The sequence below is a fragment of the Salvia hispanica genome, chromosome 5 (assembly GCF_029641045.1).
Source record: "Salvia hispanica isolate PSC_SH4W2 chromosome 5, Shi_PSC_v1, whole genome shotgun sequence".
Lineage (NCBI taxonomy): Eukaryota > Viridiplantae > Streptophyta > Magnoliopsida > Lamiales > Lamiaceae > Salvia > Salvia hispanica.
The window spans coordinates 22,085,012-22,112,997 of record NC_142696.1 but is presented as its reverse complement, the minus strand read 5'-3'; the positions used below and the strand labels follow the sequence as shown (position 1 = coordinate 22,112,997).

General features: G+C 36.6%; 1 protein-coding gene and 1 pseudogene across 1 annotated transcript; one reads left to right on the top strand and one right to left on the bottom strand.

Moving 5' to 3' along the window:
• Nucleotides 1-712: 712 nt before the first annotated feature.
• LOC125189690 (uncharacterized) lies at nt 713-1,351 on the top strand. The gene is made up of 2 exons (XM_089059136.1): nt 713-1,022; nt 1,134-1,351. Exons 1-2 carry the CDS (start codon nt 713-715, stop codon nt 1,349-1,351), a joined length of 528 nt encoding a protein of 175 aa, XP_088915262.1.
• Nucleotides 1,352-1,868: 517 nt separating this feature from the next.
• Nucleotides 1,869-11,929, bottom strand: LOC125189692 (cytochrome P450 93B2-like; annotated as a pseudogene).
• Nucleotides 11,930-27,986: the final 16,057 nt, after the last annotated feature.

Here is a 27,986-nt window from a genome sequence, read left to right as displayed (position 1 = left end):
TTTTACACCATTCCAATCTCCACTCTTTTCATTTTATCACCAATTATACTTTTGAAAAATGAGTTCCGGCGATGAGTTCCAACAATTGGTGGATAGGGAGTTCGATGAACTCGTTCAAGAGGTGCAACGGGAAGCTAAAGAGGAGGAGGAGGCGGCGGCGTTCGTTCGTTCGTTCTATCATCGGCGGACCATCTGGCGTGACCATGTCGGGGCACACCAGCGGTTGGTAGAAGACTACTTTGGCGATAACCCCCGTTACCCAGCAGAGATTTTCCGTCGCCGCTTCAGAATGTCGCAACGGCTATTCATCCATATAGTGAATACATTGGCGCAGCAGTACAGGTGCTTCACATTGCGCAATGATGCTACCGGCCGACCCGGGTTGTCGACATATCAGAAGTGTACCGCTGCAATTAGGCAGCTTGCCTATGCCGGACCCGCTGATATGTTCGACGAATACCTACAGTTGGGTGAAACAACTGCTCTGACGGTGCTGAGGCAGTTTTGTAATTATATCCAGGCCATCTTCGGTCCGGAGTATCTACGGAAGCCAAATGCCGATGAGTGCCAGAGATTGATAGATATGCACGGGCGAGTGCATAATTTTCCGGGGATGATGGGCAGCATCGATTGCATGCACTGGGAGTGGAGGAACTGCCCGGTTGCTTGGAAGGGGCAGTTCACATCTGGATTCAAAGGAAGACACCCAACAATGATACTGGAAGTTGTTGCTGACTACCGACTGCGAATCTGGCATGCCTATTTTGGTGTCGCAGGGTCGAACAACGACATCAACGTACTAGATTCGTCCCATCTCTTCAATGATGAGTGTCGGGGTGAGGGTCCGACGGTCAGATTCATGGCCAACGGGACGCAGTACAACAGGGCATACTACTTAGCCGATGGGATATACCCTCGTTGGCCCGTGTTTGTCAAGACGATCCGGCAGCCGGTTGGGCCGAAACAATCCTATTTTGTGGCCAAACAAGAGAGTGCTAGGAAGGACGTTGAGCGTGCTTTTGGTGTCCTCCAATCGCGATGGGCCATTCTTCGGTGCCCGGTTCGACAATGGCACGAAAATGATGTCGCCTCCATCATGTATGCATGTATCATATTGCGCAATATGATAATAGAGGATGAAGGATATTCTGCAGAGAACTGGGCACCGGAAGAGGGTGCAAGTACGAGTCACGGTGTTGCAACCGTCCCACTGCAGATGAGTGTACCGCGTAGTGATGCATACTTGATCCAACGGTTCGCCGATATGCGGAGGGAAACATCACATACGACACTGCAGGCTGATATGGTAGAAGAGGTTTGGAATCGTAGGGGAGGAGGGCGTAGAGCGTGATATGCGTTGGGAAAGTAGTTTATTAGAAGTCGAAAATTTTCGTTGTATAATTTTACCCCTTTGTATAATACAACGAAGATTTTGTTTTAATTTTAGTTCGTATGCATTTTTTCAATTATTATTGTAGTAGAATTAAAATATAAACAAAATGGAAAAAATAAAATTTTTGGTGGCTTGGCCATGTCCACTATAGTGGGAAACATGGGCATTGGTGGCCCGGCCACGATTTTGTGGCCTGGCCACACTTTGTGGCTTGGCCTGGCCATCTATAGTGGACACCCTAACCTAGTCTATTTCATGAAATAAGCCCACGGAGTTAACCTAGGCCACAAATTTAGCTCATTACGTTAAAAAACAAAAGAGTTGAAACGTAGTCTTCTTCATCAACTCTGTCTGCCGCTCTCTACCTCCCCCTTTCCGTCTCTCTCCTCTTCTCTTCCGACTGATTCTCCTCCATCTCCTTTTATTTTCCGGCAATGGACAATCGAGTGCCCTGGTGGGGCTCTACTTCACAGGGTCAAGGCAGGGCTGCGTGGGGTCGGAGGTCCATGAAATGAAGATTCCGGCACCTCTCGACGGACTCCGGTGGGGTCGGTCGACCCCACCTGGGTCCGTCAGTGGATGGATCGATCCGCGGCACGACGCAGCAGATCAAATCTTCTACCCGCGGAGCCATGAACCCCGGTCGCTCCGTCATGTCGACGGCCCCGGAGCCGCCGGGCAGCTTCCACTAAAGCACTGGATCATAGATCCGATTATGAGGACCACCTCCTGAATTCCCAGCAAAACCGCCGGGCAGCCCCGCCTGCCCGTGCCGAACGGCAACAGCTCGAAGTGCTGCCCTTTGATGTCGATGGCGGAGTTGGCCTTCTCCAGAAACCGCCCCGGCCGGAACTCTGCCGGACTGTCCCAGATCTTGGGGTTCCTGCCCATTGACCAGAGGTTGACGAACAGCAGAGAATCGGCTTGAATTGTGTAGCCGTCGACGACGCAATCCGAGAACGATTTCCTCACCAGCATTGGGATCGGCGAATGTAGTTGAAATATTTCTTTGATCACGGCCTGCAGGTACGGCAGGTTTGGGCCGTCGGATTCCTCTAGAACTCTCTGGAATCCCACGACTTTCGCAATCTCGTCTTGAGCTTTCTTCAGCACGCTAGGGTTGTTAATCAGCTCCGCTATCGCCCACTCCGATTCTATCGACGACGTTTCGGTGGCGGCAGTGAAGAAATCCTGATATTAATCCATGGCGTCAAATACTTACTAAAATGTCGATAAATGCATAAATTAATCAAGGAATATAGTAGTACCACACGTAAACTAATTTGGTACAAGTAACATATTATCATTACATAAAATTATCCGAAACGAGAAAAATTCAACTTATTTTAAAATGTCATTCAATGAGAGGTTACCAGAATTAAAGCTTTGAGATGCTCCCGTGTGAAAGTGACTTCTGCCTTCCTGTTGGAAAGAAATCATGTCATTAATGTGATTTATTCTAATTGATCATTCTCCGTAAATAGAATAGGATCTCCTTGATTGTATTACCATATGTAATTTAGTCCCTTGCTTATAAAAGGCTGTAGCTACTGTAACTATGATTAAAGAAATAAAATTATAGCAATTGATCCCCCAATTCGATTCTTCATGGCGTCAGAGCAGGTGAAATTCTGGCTCAGAAAACTTTCATCATAGCCTGTTTCATACCCAATTCTCAGCCAAGAAACTAAAACCAAACACAGAAACCAATCCCTATCCTTATACACAGATATGTCAGATTCAGAGGAGGAGAAAATAACAACCGAATCATCCAGATTAAGAACAACCAGGAATGTTACCGTGGCATTCAAACTGAACGGGAAAAACTACCCGTTGTGGTCACGGCTGATGAAGGTCGCGATAGGGAGTAGAAGGGGATACTCTCATATCACCGACGAACCACCCGAACCAGATAGCAAGGGATACCGCGAGTGGGAGGAGACAGACCTCGTGGTTTTCTCATGGATCGTCGACAATATCGAAACTGGGATTCTCGCCGATTTTGCCCATCACCAGACGTCCAAGGCACTTTGGGACAACTTACAAATCACCTTTGAAAGCAAGGCGGATCCGTACCTTATGGATCTCGAAACTTATTACCGTCGAATCCACGGTTTGTGGGTGAGCGTCGACAGATCCCAGAAATCGCCGGTGACGTGCTGCGATAAAGGAGTCAGGCAGTTCCGGCAATTCTCAAGTGAGAAACGGTTGATCAAATTCCTCACCGGATTAAACGGGGAATTCGATGGGATCCGGCGGGACATACTCAAACTGGAACCATACCCCTCAGTCGAAGAAGCCTACGGGTATGTGAAGAGGGAGGCGGCTCGACGAAAGATCATGCCACTGGCACCCTCTTCACTCACCGGAGACTCCTCTGGCGCGGGAAGCGCCGATGCATCATCGGGGGAGATAGGTTACGGATTTGGGGCGCAAAGAGACCGATCGAATAATCGGAATGGACCGCGACCGCCACCAGCCGGAGGAGCCACACACCAAACCGGAGTTAAACCTGACAAGAGCAAGCTATGGTGCTCCCACTGTGGGAAGAATAAACACACAAGGGAGAATTGTTTCCTACGGGTGGGATACCCGGAATGGTGGGACGAGAGGCAGAGGGCACGAGCTCAGGCGAAATTCGCCGCCGCCAACATCGCAGAAACAGGGCAACGACAGAACGCCCAAATCACACTGCGAGAAGGAGCAATCGGTGAAGGAAACAAACTGAACAACACCGAAATCAACCCTGGTGGTGGCGGCGCAGCAACGGCGGCGGCGGAGGCGGTGGAATCCGAGTCGGAAACTTTGTGGAGAGAGTCGGAGCAGGGGAGGCGCCGAAATGGGAAGGCGGCGGTTTCAATGGAGGTAAAGGGTTTGGTTATTTACCAAACCCTAATAAACTTCTTAATTTGCAATTAAACCCCCCATTTTTGCATAAATTCTGTCTGAAACCCCACCTTAAATATAAGCCCCCAGATTGTTTTAAATGTGATAAGTTGCCCACAAATATTGGTAATTCCGAATTAGCCCCCGAAATTGATAGAATTGATACCCGAAATCGTTTTGCACCTCTGATGAATGTTTCCGCTGCGTTTAATGTGCAAAAAGGTGATAGAATGAATAGGAAAGGTTGGATTTTTGATTGTGGGGCCACAGATACTATGACTCCTGAAAGAACTGATTTTATTGACTTTGGTGAAATTACTAAGACTTTTATTCGAACTGCGAACGGGGAACTGATTACAGTAGCAGGGACTGGAACTATAGAGATTTCTCCAAATCTTCGATTATCAAATTGCTTATTTGTTCCAAGTTTATCTCAGAGATTGATGTCAGTAAGTCATGTGACAAGAGAGTTGAACTGTACACTCCTAATGCACCCGAGTTTTTGCATCTTACAGGATATTCGGACGAGGAAGATCGTTGGGCGTGGCACTGAGAACCAGGGACTCTACTACGTGGATGGGGCAGCTCAACATGGTAGTGCGATGCTAGCTCACGGATCCACGAAAGAAGAGGCTTGGCTATGGCACAGAAGACTAGGACATCCTTCCCCTGGTTATTTTAAGCTTTTGTTTCCTGATTTTGCACTTCCTAAAAATTTTTCTTGTGAGACATGTGTTTTGGCCAAAAGCCACAGACAATCGTTTAAACCTTCAGATACTCGTTTGAAATTTATGTTTGATCTAGTGCATGCTGATGTTTGGGGTCCTACACCTGTTATTGGGGGAAATGGTTATAAATATTTTGTTACCTTTATTGATGATTGCACTAGGATGACTTGGATTTATTTTTTAAAACACAAATCTGAAGTAACCAAAAAATTTATCCTCTTCTTCCATATGATTCGAACCCAGTTCCAAACCACCATAAAAATCCTTCGGTCAGATAATGGGAGGGAATTTGTCAACAACACCATGTCTGAATTTTTTAGAAAAAAAGGTCTTGTTCACCAAACTTCATGTGCTTATACACCGGAACAAAATGGGGTGGCGGAACGGAAAAACAGAACCATCTTAGAAGTGACCCGTGCCCTTATGATTGAGTCTAAAGTCCCAACTTTCCTTTGGCCTGAAGCTATAGCAACCTCCGTCTACCTTATCAACAGATTACCCACAAAAATCCTAAACAAAAAAACTCCCCTCGATATTCTCTCCACCCAAGCCAAAATACCTGAATCGCTTAGCATGACACCAAAAGTTTTTGAGTGTACAGTCTATGTCCACATTCCTAAACATGAGAGAACCAAATTCTCTCCTTGTGCAACCAAATGTGTTTTTGTTGGGTATGGGATAAACCAGAAAGGGTACAGGTGCTTTGATCCATCCACTAAAAAAATTGTCACTACTATAAATTGCAATTTTTCGGAAACCGGATTCTTTTACCCTCACCACCTTAACAGTCAGGGGGAGCAAAATCTTAATAATAATTATGGGGACTGTCTAAGTTGGTTTGTGCTACCTCCAAGTCCTTTGATTGAGGATCAAACAGAGTCAGTTGTCACTACCGCCGAGCAAACCTCCCCACAAGAGCCTCCTCAACCATTGCCTTCCGATCTTTCTCCACCAATATCCGAGGTAAACCCTGAATCTAGAACTAAGAATATCAGTTCAGTCGTTACTAACAGTACAGAGGGTGAGGATAACACTGTGGATAGTGACACTGGGAAATATACTCTTCCATATAGAAGTACTCGAGGCATTCCCCCAAAAAGATATTCTCCCGAGAAGATTGGTGCAAAGAGCAGATATGGAGTGGCAAACTTTGTACAGGGAAATCTGACCAAGATGGCACGAGCATTTGAAGCTGCGTTGTATGAGGAAGGGGAAATTCCACAAACTGCAGAAGAGGCAATGAAATATAAGCATTGGAGAGAAGCTATGTTCACTGAAATGAGAGCATTAATGAAGAATAATACATGGGTGAAAGGAAAGCTACCAGAAGGAGTCAAAGCCGTTGGATGTAGATGGGTATTTACAATCAAACGAAGACCAGATGGTTCGATTGAAAGATACAACGCACGACTCGTGGCAAAAGGGTATACTCAGACATATGGAGTTGACTATGCAGAGACCTTTTCGCCAGTAGCTAAGATCAATACAGTGAGAGTTCTCTTCTCCATTGCGGCAAACAGAGATTGGCCCCTCCACCAGTTTGATGTAACAAACGCGTTTCTGCACGGTGAGCTGCCAAAGCCGGTATTCATGGTTCCTCCCCCTGGATTCACTGAAGAGTTTCAATCCGGGGAAGTATGTCAACTCAAGAAGACATTGTATGGATTGAAGCAATCTCCGAGGGCCTGGTTTGGTAGATTCACTGAAGTGATGAAGAAGTATGATTACAGACAGAGTAATTCGGACCATACATTGTTCATCAAGAAGAAGAATGGGAAGATCACATGTCTTATCATTTATGTCGATGACATGATCATCACAGGGGATGATAAAGAAGAAATAGGCGAACTAAGGAAGAACTTGTTCAAGGAGTTTGAAATGAAGGATCTTGGCCATCTCAAATATTTCTTGGGGATTGAAGTTCTGAGATCGGATCAGGGAATCTTCATCAACCAAAGAAAGTATATTCTTGATCTTCTAGCTGAAATTGGGATGATAGATTGCAAGCCAGCAGACACTCCGATGATACAGAATCATGGACTGCAGATACTCGAAGGAGCAAAACTCACCGACAGGGGAAGATATCAGAGACTAGTAGGGAAGCTTATCTATCTCTCCCATACTAGACCAAATATAGCATATGCTGTGGGAGTAGTTAGTCAGTTTATGCACTCACCTCAGGAAGACCATTGGGAAGCTGCACTGAGGATCGTTCGGTACTTAAAGGGAACTGCCGAACATGGAGTATTGTTTAAGAAACATGGGCATTTGGAGATTAATGGTTTTACTGATGCAGATTGGGCAGGAAACCCAAATGACAGAAAATCAACTGCAGGGTACTTCACTTTTGTTGGAGGCAATCTTGTCACTTGGAGAAGCAAGAAACAAAAGGTGGTTGCACTCTCAAGTGCTGAAGCGGAATTCTGAGGAATTAGGAGTGGTCTCACTGAGATACTATGGCTAAAAAGGCTCATGACAGAACTCGATCTTGATGTATCCAAGTCTTGTAAACTTTTTTGTGACAATAAGGCTGCTATCAGCATCTCCGAGAACCCAGTCCAACATGACAGAACTAAACATGTAGAGGTAGATAGGCACTTCATCAAGGAGAAAATTGAAGCGAAGATTGTTGAGTTGCCGTTTGTTAAGTCGAAAGATCAGCTGGCAGATATTCTGACCAAAGCAGTGAACTCGAAGTCATTCAGAGAAGTATTGGGCAAGTTAAGTATTGGGAATCCCGTTACTTAACTTGAGGGGGAGTGTTGGAAAGAAATCATGTCATTAATGTGATTTATTCTAATTGATCATTCTCCGTAAATAGAATAGGATCTCCTTGATTGTATTACCATATGTAATTTAGTCCCTTGCCTATAAAAGGCTGTAGCTACTGTAACTATGATTAAAGAAATAAAATTACAGCAATTGATCCCCCAATTCGATTCTTCACTTCCCACTCTCCCTTATATCCAGAAACATGTCTAGAAAATCCCTGGCCACCCCAGCGGAGGCGGCGCTGCTTCTCCCGGGCGGTGATGATATTCTCGAGCAAGGCGTCGTATCTTCTCTGGATATCCAACGATCTCTTCTTTATACCTTGGAGATCGAAGTTCTTGCACACCCAGAGGCCAGATGATATCAGCCACGTCGAATACCTTATGCTCAACATCATGTTCGATATTACTCCCTCGGTTCCATAGTAATGGAAGCGTTTCTTTTCGGCACGAAGATTAAGAAAAATTGTGTTAGGTGAGTTAAGTAATGAGAGAATAAAGTGGAAAATGAAAAAGGTAGAGAGATGAAGAAATAAAAAAAGTAAGAGAGAGTAAAGTAGTTGTGGAAAAATATGTTGACTTTTACTAAAAAAGAAAACGACTCTATTACTATAGAACGTACCAAAATGACAAAATGACTCTATTACTATGGAACGGAGGGAGTATATTGCTGGTCAGCTTCACCAGCTCCTCAGTAAGGTTGAAGCTCTCCCCCAATTTTCCCTCTCATCATCACACTTATTAGAAATGGGCTACTCACTGCCTTATAAGGGGAGGGTTATTCATCCTTATATGGATGAGATAGGATTATCACCAAGTCGATGTGAGACAAGATTTAATAGTTTTAACAACACTAATTAGCAGATTTTATTATGGCCAAATTACATGCCTTCCCTTAACTATTCATTATTCAATGTCAAATATTAATGCAACAAATATAGGAAAATGTCAATATAATGACATAATTATGTCAATGCAATCACATAGTACTCCCTCTATTCAACGGTAGTTGAAGCGTTTCTTTTCGATACGCAGTTTAGAAAAATTGTATTAAGTCAGTTAAGTAAATAAAAAATAAATAGGAAATAAAAAATGTAGAAATATGAAAAAAAGAATTAAGTAAGCTGTAACTAAAAAAATTCACTTTCCATTAATACTCTGAAAATTTTTTTACATACTAAGTTGACATCAATATACTCCGATTGACATATTTTGCAATGGAGTTGACATTGAGCAGAAATTGAATACTGACCATCCATTTTTAAATCCAACGAATTAGAATAATTAGAATTGGTTGTAGTTAGCATATTAAAAGATAATCTTTCCGTTCTAATAATTTTTAACCATTTAACCTGTCACAGATTTTAAGAAATATAATAGAAAGTGAGCTGAAAAAATTAGTGGGAAGCGAGTCCTACTTTTATACATTAGTTTTATTATAACATTCGAGTGAAAATGAGTTAGTGGGATGTGAGGTCCACTACCAAAAATGTTAAAAGTGAAATATGACAATTTTTTTGGAACAAATGAAAATGGATATAAGTGACATATATTTGTATATAGAGTAAAGGCCAAAATTAGTCCTGAACATATGGTCATTTTATGTTTGGTCCTAAACATTATCTTTTGGATTTTTGGTCCTGAACATATGAAAATTTGATCATTTTGGTCCTCCGTCAGCATTTCCGTTAAAAACTAACGGTCAACGGGTTTAATCATGATTTTGACCAAATTAGACTTTTAATTCTAATTTTGTACTCCCTAATTAATTCTCTAGTTATTTTAGTAATTAAGTATTTATTTAAAATCAGATTTAAATAATATGAAAAATAAAATGAAAAAGTAATTCCTTTTTTCCTACGCCCCAATCCCCAACTCTGTCTAATCCAACTCCATCACCATCGCCAACAACACCTACCCCGCCTTCAACAGCTCCGCCTCCGCCATCTCCCTCATCCACACCTCCACCCCTCCACATCGCCTTCATCCATTTACTCAGATTTAAATAATATAAAAAAAATAAAATGAAACACTGCAACGTCTATCTCTCTCAACGAGATTCACTTCGACGGCCTGTGCCGGTGCTGGTGGCGATGATGGAGGGCTCCGCCTGCTGGAGAAGCGACTCGATGGTCTCTCCGTCCGATTTTTGGCCCAATTCTTTGGTCAATTGGAACACTCAAGTAGCGCAGAGGGCCGGAATACAGATGCGGCGCCCGCGGCCATCAACTTTGGTGTGGCGGTCCTTGGAGGGCTTCTTAACCACCAAGGCTTTGCTGTCGGAATTGGTGGTGGAGGGGGGTGAGTTTGTGGCGGCGGCGGTGGTGGATAAGTTTGTGGGTTATTGTTAAATTGAAATGGAGCCCATGAAGGGGCCATGGGGTGGGGCTGAATCGGGTTGACTTTGGTGGTGGGAGAGGAGTTGGAGGGAGGAGGGCGGTGGCTCGAGTTGCTGCCTTGTTTTTCCATCGATAGCATAGCTTTTTTTTTTTCTTTTTTTTTCAAGAATTGAAATATGTTGTGCAGTTTCAGTGTTTCATTTGGAGGGGTGGAGGTGTGGATGAGGGAGATGGTGGAGGCGGAGCTGTTGAAGGCGGGGTAGGTGTTGTTGGCGATGGTGATGGAGTTGGATTGGACGGAGATGGAGATTGGGGCGTAGGAGAAGAGTTATTACAATTTTTCATTTTATTTTTCATATTATTTAAACCTGATTTTAAATAAATAATTACTAAAATAATTAGAGAATTAATTAGGGAGTAAAAAATTAGAATTAAAAGTTTAATTTGGTCAAAATCAGAATTAAACTCGTTGACCGTTAGTTTTTAACGGAAATGTTGACGGAGGACCAAAATGATCAAATTTTCATATGTTCAGGACCAAAAAATCAAAAGATAATGTTTAGGAACAAAAACATAAAATTGTCATATGTTCAGGACCAATTTTGGCCTTTACTCTTGTATATATAGATATACAATTATATAGTAGTATAAGGTAGTGATGTACGACAAACACAGAGTTCACGATAATGACGTTTTGGTTCATTTCGTGTTTCATTGTTAGGAAATAAAATGTTTTAAATCAATATAACGTAGGGAGCGCGAGTGGGCTTCATGCCCAAATCTGACTGGGAGAGGAGGAAAGGGCAAGTAGGGGACGTGTTTTTTGGGTAGCATTGTGGATGCTCTAATCATAAGATTGATTGATTAAATTAAGGCGGTCGTACCCTTGCGCATAAGGATTTGAAGGAAGGAGTTGACCTCGAGGGTGCGGAGGGGCTGGAAGTGGAGGAGGTTGCGGGCGCCGAGGAGCTCGTAGGTGCAGAGCTTCTTGACGAATTTCCAGTAGGAGGTTATGGGGCCGAAGGCGAAGGAGGAGTAGTAGTGATGATGTCGATGGCGGTAGATTGCTTGCAGGACGAGAACACTAGGTCCTGCTTCTTCAGGCATTCCTTCAGCAGCTCCGGGGACGACACCACCACGCAGGTGGTAGAGCGCAAGCGGAGCTGCATCAGCGGCCCATAACGCTTGGACAGGTCGTGGAAGGTCTGGTGGAGGCGAGGGCCGAGGAGGTGGAGGTGGGCGATCACAGGCAGGGGGAAGGGCCCCGGCGGAAACCGCTCCTTTTTCCTCAGAAAAATGCGGGTCAGACCGGAGGAGATGAGGAAGATGGTTGCGAATACCGCGATTTCCACTTTCTCTGCCTTTCCAACACCTTCTATTTAGGTGGCGTTCGGTTGCCATGACTAATAATCATGAGACTATCCATCTAGGATTAAGTTGTGGGATTATTTTAGTTGGAGGGGGGAGGGTATGACTATTTATCATGAGACTATCTATCTAGGATTAAGTTGTAGGGTTCAATCTTATGAACCAAACATGATACATATTTAATTATGAGATTTAATCTTGGCAACCGAACACCCCCTTATAGTTTAAAAAATCTACTAATAATACCGTTACTCTTTCATTTTCAATTCCTTTTGAATAAGCGCACATGTTTTTTAAGTTTTACTCCTTAGGCCCTACTTGGTATGGTGGAATGGAATGGAGAAATGGAATGTCATTTCTACCTCTATTCCATTCCTTTGTTTGGTATATTTTGCTCATAGGAATAACCATTCCATTCCACATGGAAATAGTCATTCCATCCATTTAAGGAATGACCATTCCATTCCATTTCATATTCCTTTCTTCTTATTTTAAATTTTAAAAAAAATTATATAAATATTATTTTATTTATATTTAAATTTAATATCATCACAATTTTATAATAAAATTAAAATTTTAAAATTTTTAATAATTGAAAAATCCACACACACACACACACATACACACTATACACAAACTACACAAACTTCACACACTACACACACTATACACAAACTACATAAACTTCACACATTTCACACACTAAACACATTTCACGTATTTCATACACTTCACACACTACACATATTTCACACACTACACAAACTTCACACACTACACACATTTCACGTATTTCACACACTACACACATTTCACATATTTCACGCACTACACACACTTCACACAAATATGTGTAGTGTGTGTAGTGCGTGTAGTGTGTGAAATGTGTGTAGTGCGTGTAGTGTGTGAAATGTGTGTAGTGTGTGAAGTGCGTGTAGTGTGTGAAATGTGTGTAGTGCTTTTTTTTTGGTAGAATCAGCATATTAATTATTCATATTTCATTCCATTCCATTTCCATATTAATTTGTAGTTATCAAACATAGAAATGAAATCAATCAAGGAATAACAATTCCATTCCTTGTGCTTACCAAGCACAAGAATGAAATGAAATTGTCAGTCATTCTATTTCCATCTTTATTCCATTTCCTCCTTATTCCATTCCACTATACCAAATATGGCATTATGGTATAAGATAATGCCACATAGAATTGAATAAGAATTCAAAATGTTATGGGAGCAACCGACGCTATACGATTCGAAATTGATTGGTAGGAACAACCACCGGCAGCACTACTAATTAAACAATCTTGAATAAAATATACTCTCCCTCGTGTAATAGTACTCCCTTTGTTCCAAGGAAGGTGACCCCTTTCTTGGGCGGCAGGAAAATTTATGCAACTTTACTTTGTGTGTAAAATGGAGAGAATAGAGCAAGAGAAAGATATTAAAGTAGAGATAAAGTTGTTTCCATTTTCAATAATGGATCATCTTGGTTGGAACATACCAAAAATAAAAGTAGGTCATCTTCAATAGGTCGGAGAATATAATACTCCATCTGTCCCACTTTAGGAGTCCCGGTTGGAATATTCCATAATTTGTAATAGGCCTCACATTCCATGTTGGGGTTTGGTGCCCCTTGCACAGCGGAAGACTTGTACAAAACAAATAAATCAGATAAGGATCTATTTGACCGATTATGCGATTAATCAATTCACATGTTAAACAGATAATTGCATGCTAGAACGCAAATAATTCATGCTTAAAGAGAGTAAATCCTAAAACATGAATTCTACGGTTTAGAGTTACCGATTTGATTCTCCAAAGAATCGTCGATTGCTCGCGCCTTCTCCACGTGATGATCTTCAATACTAGACCACGGATCTTCTCTCTGGTTCCCGAACTGTATCTCGATATCAGGGTGGGCTGATCTTATCAAAATACTAGGACTCGAATAAAGAAGACAGAAGAAATCATTCTCCAATTAAGAGAGAAATTCGAACTCCTCTAGTATAGAGGGGACAAAATTTTTGCTATCAAAAATTATGATTTCTGTCTCTTTTATTCTCCTATTTATATTAAGTTCCTTTTGGGCTCAGACATGGATCTATGGAAGGTTTTGGATATGTGCTCCCTCAATTAGCTTTTAACTAATTAAATTGAACTCACAATTTAATACAAGCTTATATTGGAATATTACGAGCAGCCACTACAGAAGTAATATTGAACTCTCCCCATCCAAATCCGAAATTACAAGTAATCCGAGTTTCCGTTATTTATATAATTTATTTCCAGCGCTTAAGATATAAATATCCATTAATTAATTAATGTCTGCTATGGACTTAATTAATTAATATCTTATTAATTCCAATAGTGGACTTAGCAAGAAACATTTATTTATTATTCATAGAGTAATAAAACTCCAACTGGCCAGTTTTCCGAATAATAAACCTTGTTCGAGCTCCTCTTGAGGACATTATCAAACGAGACTCACATCGCGCACGTTTCAACATAATAGCAATCCTAGCACCGCTAGATATTAATCACCACTACCCAATATATCAGGATTATTGGGTTGTGAAAAACCCGCACCATTTGATATGTCAAAGTAGTGCATAATCAATACCGTATGCTCAATGCTAACATATGTAGATTAAGAAATAGTATTTTATCAAGACCTAGTCTTTCAGTAGATAGCATAAAGACACGTCTTGCTGTTAGATCCGTTCAGTGCTATACCACACCAATGTCATCTTATTTCAGTAAGGCTTAGAAATATGCGGACTGACATTGCAACCTTTCACGATAGGTAGCCAAAGCCTATCTAGGTTGTGAAATTCTTCTTTTTCTTTTGCAAAGCATTGCATAGATCTGACCGTGTTACCTTAAAGTGGACGACGCCCACAACCGGTCTACTAAGCAAAAGACTTAGACTTTATTTACTTCTTATGCATTTAAATGTTTGTAAAACATCTCATAAATGCATAAGCAAACACAATGTAATAATAATAGTGATTCTATTCGTGCGGAACTGCTCGAATAATACTGAATCGGGTTAAAAGTGGATTATAGAGTTTTACGTATACAAGCAAGATTCTATTCAGGGAAACTTGCTCGAAACATGCTTTTCAGTATACCAAACCTAACATTCCACTCACTTTTTTCCACTCACATTTTATTATAAAACTAATATATAAAAAGTACGACCCACATTCCACTATCTTTTTCACCAACTTTCCTTTATATTTCTTAAAACTCGTGCCGAACTCAACCGGGACTTCTAAAATGGGACGGAGGGAGTATTAAATTCAATATTTTAGAAGTTTAAATATTTTTTTAGTGAATTTAAAGCTTTTAATTTATCTATCAATTATTATAATAATAAAAATTCAATATATAATTTGTATATTTAATATAAAATTGAAATTTATTTTTTTAGTTATCTATATTATAAAATTAATCAATGAAGTATCGAATTAAAAGTAAAAAAATAGAATAATAAATTATATCGGGTTTTCGGGCCAGCCCATCGGATTTTCGGGTCTGGCCCTAACCGGTTGCGGGTTAATCAGGTGCGGGCTAATCGGGTTTTTATTTTATCGGGCCAGAAATTGCGAGCATAACCCTATAAATTTGGCAAGCTATTCAGGTCAACCCACGAGTTGCGGGCTACACTAACATCCCTAGATATACTAATTAAAAATCGTACGATTTTAAAAGTGATCTATTTTTATCAGAAAAATAGAATGAAAGATATTTTCTGGTAAAGATCTTTTATTTTTTCACCTTTATTATTTACGACGCTTCATATCATAATTTAATTTAATTTAATTTTTAAATTCTTTTTAATTATCACTCACTTTGTAAATTAAAATAAATACTATTATAAATAATAAAATACTTTATTAAAATTAATAAGACAAAATTAATTAAAATTTCTAATATACTACTCCCTCTGTCCCAAGGTATTAGACCAACTTTTCTTTTTGGGATGTCCCAATATATTAGACTCATTTCCTTTTCTAGCAAAAAGCATCTATCTTATTTTATTCTCCACCTACTTTTTTTCTCTCTCATACTTTACTCTCTCCACTTTAACTATTTAAATATCAATTCCTTAAATCATGTGTCCAAAAGAAGTAAGTCTAATACTCCGGGACGGAGGGAATATTAAATTTTAATTCATATAAATAGTAATCGAAGTTCAGTGTAGTAATTTTAATCAAATAAAAGTATTATCATTAGTGTTTTTTAATCGCATTGACATTTTAATTTATGTTATTTGATTTCTGAATTAAAAAAGTAAAATATGAAAAATAGTAAAATAAGAAGTGATTGATTTTAGCTCCGAAAATATAAATTATTAAAGACGCTAATTTGTATTCCTAAATATACCACCAACGCTTCAAAAGGCATCCTTATTGTTGGTGTCCGAACTAAAATTAGAGGATGCAAATGGAAATTTCCTAAAAAAAAGATTAAGTTAATTTGTTCTTAATTTAGGGACGCTTTCTTTTGCGCTCTAAATTGTTGTTAAACTTTCCAACTGATTAGGTCTCAATTTTTGTGTCCCTAAAAATTAAGTTTTTTTTTGTAGTGTACATGTACACACACACACACACACACACATATATATATATAGGAAAATGATCAATACAAAAATTGATCCCAATACAAAATCCAGACCAAATCATGACCATGAGATTTGACAATCTAATGGTCAATAATTAAAGAAAAACACGAAGGGTCATTATAAAGCAGTTTTAGGTCATATTATAAATTTTGGGGTTGACGTCATGTTAAGATCTTTTTATGTCATCCTTATAATAATGATATAAAAATAAGCTTACGATGACCTAAAAATGACCTCCATATGCTTGGTTCTGTATTTTTGTATTAAAAATGGGTTTGCATAGATCAAAACCCTATATATATAGGGCTGTGATCAATTGAGATATTTTATGCTAATTGAGAAATGAGATGCAATACCAGCCACTCATTTTTATTAAATGAGTGGTCCAGATTTTTCCACATGGAAAATATCTTTAGATTAATTAATTATGAAAGGGCAGAATGGTAATATCATAGTAAATTTTATTTAATAAATATATTTTTTTAATTTTTAATTTTTATTTTTATTAATTTTTTTTAAATTTTTTTTTAAATTTTTAAATTTTTATTTTTTTTAAATTTTTTTTTTAATTTTTTAATTTTTATTTTTCAACTACATATACAATTAATGTCAACTACACACATATAATGTTAACTATGTGTACAATCCATGTCAACCACACACACAATTCATGTCAACTACACACATATAATGTCAACTATGGGTATAATCCATGTCAACTACATATTCAATTCATGTTAACTACACAATATAATGTCAACTACATGTACAATTCATGTCAAATAGTATTTCTTGAATAAAGTTGTTGACATTTGATGTGTAGTTGACATGAATTGTATATGTAGTTGAAAAAAAAATTTAAAAATAATAAATAATAAAAAACGAAAAAAAAAATTAAAAAAAATTTAAAAAAATTTAAAAAAATTTGAAAAAATATATAATAAATAAATAAATAAAATTACAATTATGCCCCTCTGTTGACATAAACTACATGTTGTTGACATTTTACAAATATTCTAGATGAGTGGCTGAGATTGCATCTCAATTCTCAATTAGGTTGATAAATCTCAACCTAACAAGACCCTATATATATATATATATATAGGGGTGCGTTAGGCTCCTTTGCACCCTAAGTGTCCTATTTCCTTCTTAATCTCAGCCCTTGGATGCTTGAATTGGATGGTTGTGATCAATGCATTATTAGTCTATAATGTTGCATTATTAGCCGTTGTGCATTATTAGAATGAAAATGTGCATTATTAGTCTATAATGTTGCATTATTAGCCGCTGTGCATTATTAAAATGAAAATGTGCATTATTAAATGACACGTGGCATTAATCTAACCGTCAGATGACAAAATCGTGGGGCTAGGATTAAGAAGGAAAAAGGACAAAAGATATGAAAAGTATTTGAATACATCCCTATATATATATATAGAGAGAGAGAGAGTTGTGATAAATGTCGAACCAATTTTAAAGACCAAACTAGAGACCAAATCTGGGCCATTAGATCTAGTTTTTTTTATGAGATGTGCTGCTGTGAAAAAAATTTCGGCTTCATTACAAGCCCATTTTACTTCATTATATAGGTTTATTACTTCATTTTGTACGTAATACCTTGAAACTACAATATGTTTTTACTTGCTTCCAATAGATTTTGAAATGATTCAACATATGCTTCATCCAAATTCATTGACGTGGGTTTTTGCTTCATTAACATTTAAAAATGCAATTTATTCAGGTGAGTTTATTACTTCATTCAGAAACGTTATTACTTCATCGGATAAGATTTTTACTTCATTCCCGTAGGACTTCAAATGCTTCTACACATGCTTCATTCCAATAATTTATTACATTATTCCATGTGTTTATTAAACCATATTAGCGCCATGGCGTTGGTGATAGATATTGTAGAGAGAAAGAACGACACGCGACGGCGAAACCACATTTACGTACTGGAATGAAGTAAAAACCTACTAGAATGAAGTAAAAATCTACTAGAATGAAGTAATATATTCTGGAACGAAGTTAAATCTTCGTAACATGTTAGTATGACTTATTTACCTTCAGATGAATTAAAATAGGCCCGTGATGAAGGCAAAAATAATTTATAAATTTTTGTATCTTATCCATAAAAAACTAGATCTAAAAGCCCTAATTTGGTAGGGTTCGGTGGTTCGGTCTTTAAGAGTGGATTTGTGGATAATGGGACTCTCTCTCTCTCTCTCTCTCTCTCTCTCTCTCTCTCTCTCTCTCTCTCTCTCTCTCTCTCTCTCTCTCTCTCTCTCTCTCTCTCTCTCTCTCTCTCTCTCTCTCTCTCTCTCTCTCTCTCTCTCTCTCTCTCTCTCTATATATATATATATATATATATATATATATGGATGTATTCAAATCCTTTTCATATCTTTTGTCATTTTTCCTTCTTAATCCTAGCCCCACGATTTTGTCATCTGGCGGTTAGATTAATGTCACGTGTCATTTAATAATGCACATTTTCATTCTAATAATGCACAGCGGCTAATAATGCAACATTATAGACTAATAATGCACATTTTCATTCTAATAATGCACAACGGCTAATAATGCAACATTATAGACTAATAATGCATTGATCACAACCATCCAATTCAAGGATCCAAGGGCTGAGATTAAGAAGGAAATAGGACACTTAGGGTGCAAAGGAGCCTAACGCACTTTGTATGATAATTTTTGTCCCGCCTATAATATTTCCAGACTCTGTGTGACTGAAATAGAAAATGTTAATGTGATAGGTGAAGAATGAATTTTAACTGATATTGTGGACGGTTTTGAGGTTAGACCATCTTTAACTATACTCCAAAAATGAGTTTTGGTGTAGAAATCTCTTTCAATTATACACCAAACTCAAATTTATTTTTGGTGTTTTTTTTGAAACAATACCAAATATGGTGTTACTGCAAAAATTTTGTGAGACAAAAACTCAAAAATAGTGTAAATTTTAAATTTGGTGTGAATGGTTAGAGTAAAACTATTTTTTGATATGACATATATTGAAAAATAAATTTGATTTTTTTATAAATGGTCGGAGATGGTTTAACTCTAAAAAATAAAAAAGTGATGCTAAATGGCCACAATGTGGCCGGCCATAAACTTAAAATATTAATAAAAATTTGTGTGATTAATGCTGATTCAACAAAATCGGTACACCTCAAAAAGAGTAAACATATTGAGACTATTGTGCCCTTCACTTGGAATATACAACTCCTACTATATTTTATGCAAATATAAGTAAACATTGTAGTTGTATATATATATATATATATATATATATATATATATATATATATATTTTATATTTTTAATTTATTATACAACGTAGTTCGTAAAAATGCATCGGTTTCATTTTCTTTTTATGTTAAAATTTTAATGATTAACCATATTAGAGTTTGATTCCATATTGATTTATAAAATATGATTCTAATGTATATAATTCAACAATTATTACTTTAATCTATCTCAAATTCAACTAATGGTTCAATTGATTTTAATTTCAAATTTGATAAATTGAATATTTCAATTCATCTTTAATTCAATTTTTAGAATTATAGATCTCGTTAATCTCTAAATTAAGTTGAGTACTAAATTGATTAATTTGTAGATAAACTAAATCAGTTGTATAATTACTTAAACATTGATTAAAATATTAATTTATTACATTGTTTTCATAGCTATTACTTTATTCATTAATAATTACATAAATTATGAAAATATATACTATAATATTACAAAGTATAGCTATTTTTTCGTATTAGTAATTATTTTTATTGAACCATTTATTAATTGAGTTTACTATAATATTCATTTAAAATTTAAATATTAAGATGGTCAGTTGTTGTTGAATATATATCAAATTTGCAATTACTACATCTATAAAAAAAAAAATTATGCACTTTGCATAGCTATGAGATCCCATGCGGTGCAAGAATACACTAAAGATGTTTTTGGTTGCCAGGATTCTGTATGAGATAGTAAATTGATTCCTTAAACTGGAAAATTAACTAGAATCCTGAGAACAAGAAAAGTTAGTACAACTTTCCAGGATTCTAAATCCTAATTTTTATTAGATATTCTTTTTCTCGGTTTTAGGATTCTTACATATTTAATACAATATCATTATTTTAAAAATAATAATTAGTAATTTATCAAATAACTAAAATATAATTACATAATATAAATTATATAATAATGATAATAAATACTACTAGTTAAAATTAATAATTAATCAATAAAATTGTAGTGAAATTTAAATTATAAAATTTATTTAATTATAATATTAGTAAATATTATAAAAATAATAATATTAATTATTATAATCATTTATGATTATAATACTCCATGTAACTATAATTATAATTTTATTTATTATATATTGTGATGGATGACCTATATTTATACTACTCATCGTAATAATAAATATCATAATATACTAATTATTATCATTTGGAATTAATAATTTATTAAAAATATTATTATTGTTCTTCTTTATACAAAATAATAATAAGTATATTTTTAGTTTGGCGTTTAAATCAAATATAAAATTTAAAATTTTGATATTTTCCAAACACAAGAAAGTAAAGTAATTGGGAATTATATTCTCGGGATTCATTTTTCCAGGAATCATTTTCCTTGTCAACTTTACTTTCCCGCCAACCAAACATGGCCAAAGGATAATGAATGAAAGTATGAAAAGTGGGTTGTTCTATTTTGTTCTCTTTATTTATATTGTAGACTATTTTTTTATATTTAAACAATAAAAATTATTATAAAATTTATTTACATTCATAAATTAGCATACTTACACATACAAGTATCATATTTGTAAATATAAATAAATTTAGTAGCATTTCATATTTATAAATGTAAACAATATTTTTTTTTGTTTAAGTGTAGAAATTGGGCAGTTCATAACAAATACTCCATAAAAAGTGTACATAAATAGAATAATATGCGTTTCATTCATAACCTTGTGTATTTATAATGAGTACCGCAGGGGATCTCATCCCCTTTGCATATAGGTAATGTAACAACTACCCATCATACCATCATCTATGTAGGATCAAGAATACAATAGTGATTCAAAATACGGTAAAAAGTCTTTTCAAATAAAATTTCATGCTAATATTATGTTTTTACATTATTTTGAATAACGAATATTGTGGCTAATATAATTTAAATTGAAAAATGATTACTATTAGATTATAAAATGAAATAATTAAAAATTGAATAAAACCTTAAATGATAAGGTATTTATTTTGAAAGAGAGTAAATTTAATTAGTAATTAATTTAGTACAAGTACTATAAATATAATATAATAATTATATATGAAATTAATCTTAATAATCATAATTTTATAAGTAGTCCGGTCATCTATCATCGGCTAGCTTATTTTGAGTCTAGGTAATTAATTTATATTATCACTATTTATTTATAACATCATATGTACAAGGTAAAGTAATAAGTAAACGTACTAAACTAGTACCTTATACTATATTATAATGGTAATAGTAACAGATTATTAAGTTATGAAGTAGTAGCAATAATATAAAGCAATAATAACTCTTAATATTATATGGCATATTGTAATATATATATTAATAATAATAAATAATATTAATATTAATTGCTATTATTATTAGATTATATCACACATTACAATTGGAAATTATATTGATTAATAAATATTATGGAGTATAACGCTATATTTTGATATTATTAATTATTTTTAAATTCATTAGTATATTGTAGGCTCATACATTAATACACTAGTGCAATGTGGCAAGGATTTTGAGTTTTGTAAAAGAGTGAGAGACGATGGAGATTTACGGAAAATGGAAAATTTCATATTTTTAGAAGTTTTACTCTACTTTAAAGATTAAATAATTTCTAAAGTAAAAGTTAGAAACTAAGTGGCATACTGTGTTAAAATACCGATAAACATATAATTATGCAAACACCACTATATCATAGTAGTATATGAAATAATAATTATTGATTTATGAAATTATATTATAATAATTGCTGAAAACAAAAAATGAATAAACATAAGTAAATAAAAGAAATGTTAGAACTGGATTAGAGAAACGGAATAAAAAAACAATTATAATTAAACAAAAAGGGTAATAGTGTAAAGTTAATTAAGTATTAAATGAGATATTTGAATAATTAATACATATGAGATCTTAATTTACTAAATGCTATTTTATGGATATGGCCACATACTTTTTCCAAAAATAAAATCATGACCGATTTTTAATTGGATGTCATTGTCCTAAACTGTTGAATGCAAATAAGTAAGTTGGTAGGATTAACGGTTCAGAATCATCCATATGTCATTACTACTATTCATGATATCGCCCTCAATACAAACAACCCACAATGACCCATCATTGCATTACCTATGGGCCTATCGGCACCTATTTGACAACATTCCTCTACAATTAACTTTATTTAATTGATTTATTTATGTATTTTTACTTATTTATTTCAAGTTTTGCCTTTAAAACATATTTTAAATCGTAATTATATTTAGGGATGAACAAAAGTACCAAAATATTGAAATAGCTTTTATCGTATCAAAAGTAATTACTTTGTAGTATATCACATTTTCAGTAAGAAAAGATACTTTATTGATTTATTTTGGAATGATAATGGTATTAATTTTCATATAGTGTGGTATACCAAAAATATAGTATATACCAAAAATAGAAATGTTCTATTATTATGGGACAGATGAAAAAAATTAAAAGAGTTTTTCTTTTTATGAGATGAAGAAAGTAGGAGGGCTTTATATTGCTAACTATTTAAGTTACTAACTCTACTAACTCATCAATACAGTGCATTAAAAATGTCAACACATAATATCAACACATTATATTGAAGTTCAACAAAATTATATGTTGACATTTTAATATCGTCGTGTTGATATTTTTAATACACTGCATTGATGAGTTAACAAGTTAGCAACTTAAGAAAGTTAGCAATTGATCACACCCCTGAAGAAAGTATATGAGTTGAATATGTTCAGTTGTTAACGATATTAAAAATGTGTTGGTATTTTATTAATTCGAATGTTCCCTAAAGCATCCTCATCCGTGCTCCTAAATAAGAGCACGGAGGTGGGCCCGGACCCACTTTTACTCTCTGTCCTTAGGCAAGAGCACCACCCACATCCATGTTCTTCCGCAAGGATAAGCTCAAGCGTCCCATATTATTCAATTTAAATACTTCAATTACTAAATACATTTTTACAATATAAAAATACATTAAAATATAAAAATACACAATTAAATCCTAAAAAATAAAAATTACATAATTAAAATCCTAAAAAATAAAAATACATAATTAAAATCCTAGAAAATATATTAGATGAGAATTGATGAGAGAATTTAGATGAGAATTGTGTAGTGTGGTGGAAATTTTTTTGTGTTCAAGTGGGGGTATTTATAGAGGAAAATGTGAATTTTGGGGAAAAAAAATTGAAAAATAAATTAAAAGTGTGTAGAAAACGGATATAATTTATTAGGAAGTGGAAAAATATTTTTTTATTTAAAACGATTATTTTAATTAATTTTGAATTTTTGAAAAAAAAATAAAAAAATAAAATTGTCGTTGGCCAATCGCAGCCCGCCACGTAAGTCTGCTCAGCGGCACGGACGTGCTCTTATTTAAGAGCACCGCCCTGCCGCTGGCACGGACGGACAACTTACCACTGCGGATGCTCTAAGTACTTTGAGTTATTGAGCCACCTTTTGATTTTCCACATATTAGTCATATGATCGTTACAACATAGACTGCATGCATTGGGAGTGGAGGAACTTCCCATTGGCTTAGAAATGATAGTTCACTACTGGATTCAAAATCAAACACCCCTCGATGATCCTGGAAGCTGTTGCTGACTACCGGTTGTGGATCTGACATGCGTATTTCAGTGTTGCAGGGTCGAACAACGACATCAACGTTCAGTCGTCGTATCTCTTCAATGACGAGTGTGGAGTGAGGATCTGGAGGTCAGATTTGTGGCTAATGGCACGCAGTACAACAGGGCCTACTATTTAGAAGATGGGATATATCCTCGTTGGCCCGTATTTGTCAAGAAAAATCTGGCATCCGGTTGGTCCGAAGAAATCCTATTTCGCACAACGTCAAGAGGGTGCTAGGAAGGATGTTGAGCGAGCTTTTGGTGTGCTCCAAGCGCGATGGGGGCATTAAACGGTGCCCAACACGATTCTGCCACGAAAAGATGTCGTCGATATCATGTATGCATGTATCATATTGCATAACATGATAATTGATGATGAATGATCGGTTGCAGAGCGTTTGATATCGAACGATAGTGCTAGTTCAAGTCACGGTGTTGTCACCGCGCCCCTGCAGATGGGTGTACCACGTAGTAATGAATACTTGCTCCAGGCTTTCACCGATATGCACAGGGAAACAGGACATGTCCAACTCCAGGCTGATTTGGTTAAAGAGATCTGTGCACGTAGGGTAGCGGGCACATCGTGATATGCGCGGCGGTGTTGTTTGTGTGATGTCAATAATTTTCTTTGTACAATTTTCCCATTTTATTAATATGATGCACTATTTATTAGCACTAAAAATACCTGCAAGTATACAGGGTAGATCTAGTATAGTTAAAGGTCAGTACCGGATTGTCGAACACGGGGAATAAGATCACCAATTGGCTATCTTCTACTAAGCCTCTTTTACTATTTGGAGAACCAGAGAATTTTGTGAAAACAATTAAATTGATAGTAGAAAACAAATGAATGTAGCACAAACTAGAGACTGAATAAATGAGATAAGAGAATTCCAGGGATGTGCGTTCACAACTATGGTTATACAAATTCCTCCTACAATACCCTGGAACAGTCTATACTTCGATAGAACGAGTCACATAAATTCTGCCCATGCAGTACAAGCGTAGATTACTAACACTAGGGTTGGCAATCCTAGATACGTAACTCCTAGAAGCTCCCAAGACCCTTGAAAAATCCTCACTCTCAATTAACAGTGTCGTTTTAAAGAAAGTTAATTGTAGTGTCTATTAAGTGGATCTAACTCGCCAACCTCCTCTCACGATTATGAAACAAGTTATAGCAAATCAGCATCGAATGTGTCACTCAAACATGCAGTATTACAGAACAGCTTAAGGAAGAAACGAAGTGTAAACAAAATGGATATTAAATAGGAAACGGAATTGTATAAACCAAAAGTATGTTACAAACACATCCATGGAATCCTATGAATTTAGTTATGGTAGAATAATCTAAAAACATAGTTTTATGGGAAAACAATTTAAACCTAAGAACTAAAGTGATAAAACCCAAAGGTAAAATCCTATAGCCTTGATCTTCACTTGACTTCGTCTTTAACCTCTTGCACAGTGATGAACTCTCAAATATTTTCGCTCTAGAATTGTGAAGTAAAGAGTGTGTTGTTCTGAATGAAGAGGTTTAAGGGGGTATATATAGGGAGTAAGTCGAATCCTATGGAGGAAAGGAAAAGGTGCATGATGCACTTTTTATTAGCACTAAAAATACCTGCAAGTATACATGGTAGATCTAGTATAGCTAAAGGTCAGTACCGGATATCGAACACGGGGAATATAGTTGCAACTGGCTATTATGTACTAAGCGTCAAATACTATCTAGAGAAATAAGAGAAGTTTTGGGTTTTTTGAAAGTAAAAACAATTAAAAGCAATCAAACAACTAAATGCAATTAAATCACAAAGATAAAATATGAGAGATAAGAGAATTCCTTGGATGTGCGTTCACAGTTATGGTTATACGAATTCCAAACTACAATACCCTAGCACAGTTATTACTTTGATAGAACGAGTCACCTAGCTTATACTCATGCGATACAAACGTTGATTACAACATTAGGGTTGTCAATCCTAACACGTAACTCCAAAAGGCTCCTAAGACCCTTGAAAAGTCCTCACTCTCAATTAACAGTGTTGTTTTAAGGGAAGCTAACTGTAGCGTCTACTAAGTGAATCTAACTCGCTAGAACTCTGTCACAGTTATGAAGCAAGCTATATTAAATCATACACGATTGTGTCACTCAATCATGCAGCATCAAAACTACTTAGGGAAGAAACAAAGTAAAAACAAAACGGATATTAAATAGAAAAAGGAATTTGTATAACCAAAGTCGTTACTAACACATCCCTAGAATCCTATGAGTTTAGTTACACATAATTGAATAAGCTAAAAACATAGATTGAAGGGAAGACAATTTGAACATAAAACTAAAGCAAATAAAACCTGTGGGTTGAATCCTTGTCGTTCTTGATGTTCTTGAAATCCTTCTCCAACTCCTTGCACCAATGAAGTACTCTAGGTCTTGATCTCTGTGAAGTATTTTGCAATTAGAAGTTCTCTCTTTTTTATGAAGCTTGGAGCCTTATTTATAGGGAAAAGTCATGCCTTGTTGTAGAAGGAAAAAATCTCCAAAATATGGTAAAAATGGGCACAAATCTAGGGCTTCTCGGATTCGCCGCCTTTTTTCGACGGGCCGCTGCACCTTGGTCGGCGGTCGCCGCGTTGGAGTCCAGAGAGTCTGTTCCCTCGGCGGCGGACCGCCGCACATCTTCCGGCGGTCGCTGGACGAGACTTCTCTTTCAAGCACATTTTTCCGAGGTGGACCGCTGCATTGATCTGCCCGCCGGGCGCCGGTGGTCGCCGCACACATCCGCGGCGGTCGCCGGTCGCCGTCTGACTCCAGATTTCCAAACTTGGCGTTTTGGCTCCCTTTTTCGACTCATTTATGCACATTTCTCACAAAACACGTCAAAATACCAAAATAGACAAAATATGCAAATAATGGACGTGTAGAGTGACTTTGACATAAAAAACGGACTAAATAATGGTCTTAAAACAGTGCAAAATCCGAGCGTATCAGTGCGCTAATCTTGGTAAAATCTGGAGAAAATCTAATTAAATTCATGCACCGCCTTCTCGCAGTGGACCGCTGCACCTTGGCCAGCGGTCGCTGTGGATTGTCCGAAGCCTCTGTGGATTTGGGTAGGGGTCGCTGCACATCCTGCAGCGGTCGCTGCAAATTAGTCCAGTGGCTACGGGAACTTCTCGAGCGGTTGCTGCACGCGTCCCAGCGGTCGTTGGGCGTCTTCAGACTTTTCAAAGCACAACTTTCCGGAGCGGACCGCTTCAAACGCAGCGGTCGCTACGACACACGCAGCGGGCCACTGGGCTTCTTTGAACGCGCTAGAATTCCATCTTCGACTTTTTCCTATCTTTTTGGCTCAAATGTGCAAAATTCTCAAAAAACATGTCAAAATACCAAAATAGATAAAATATACGAAATATAGACATGAATCATGGTTTAGACACTAAAAACAGACCAAATAAGGGTCCTAAAATAGTGCAAAAAATCCGAGCGTATCAACTCCCCAAAACTTACATTTTTGTTTGTCCTCGAACAAAACAATAAAGACACAAATATAGACGCACAGAATGCACAAGGACTAGACGTCATCATTGCCTCAAAAGATGAAAGGGCAGTTTAAACATGCATTAACGCAATCAAATTAAGCAATGCTTATTAGTGTACTTTCATTACTAACTCGTGGAACACCTTGAATTCAAGCACTCACACGTGGAAAACTTCCAAAGATGGGAAGTGTTCTTTCTCTCACTCTCAAAGTGTATAAAGGTTAAGTGTATAGCACTCACATCATGCATCATGCAAAGTTTACCATATGCTTGCTCAAAGTCTAATCTCTCCTCTACTAGATGTGATTAAGCATCAAAAGTCCGAAAGGTGTTTCTTTTTGGTTGTGATGTAGGCTCTTTGGTAGGTGAG

Bases quoted from the DNA above. Each gene is read 5' to 3' on its own strand.
- LOC125189690 (XM_089059136.1), top strand. From the start codon at position 713: ATGATACTGGAAGTTGTTGCTGACTACCGACTGCGAATCTGGCATGCC. The intron at 1,023-1,133 runs GTGTCCTCCAAT...ATATGATAATAG, and splicing joins GGACGTTGAGCGTGCTTTTG to AGGATGAAGGATATTCTGCA.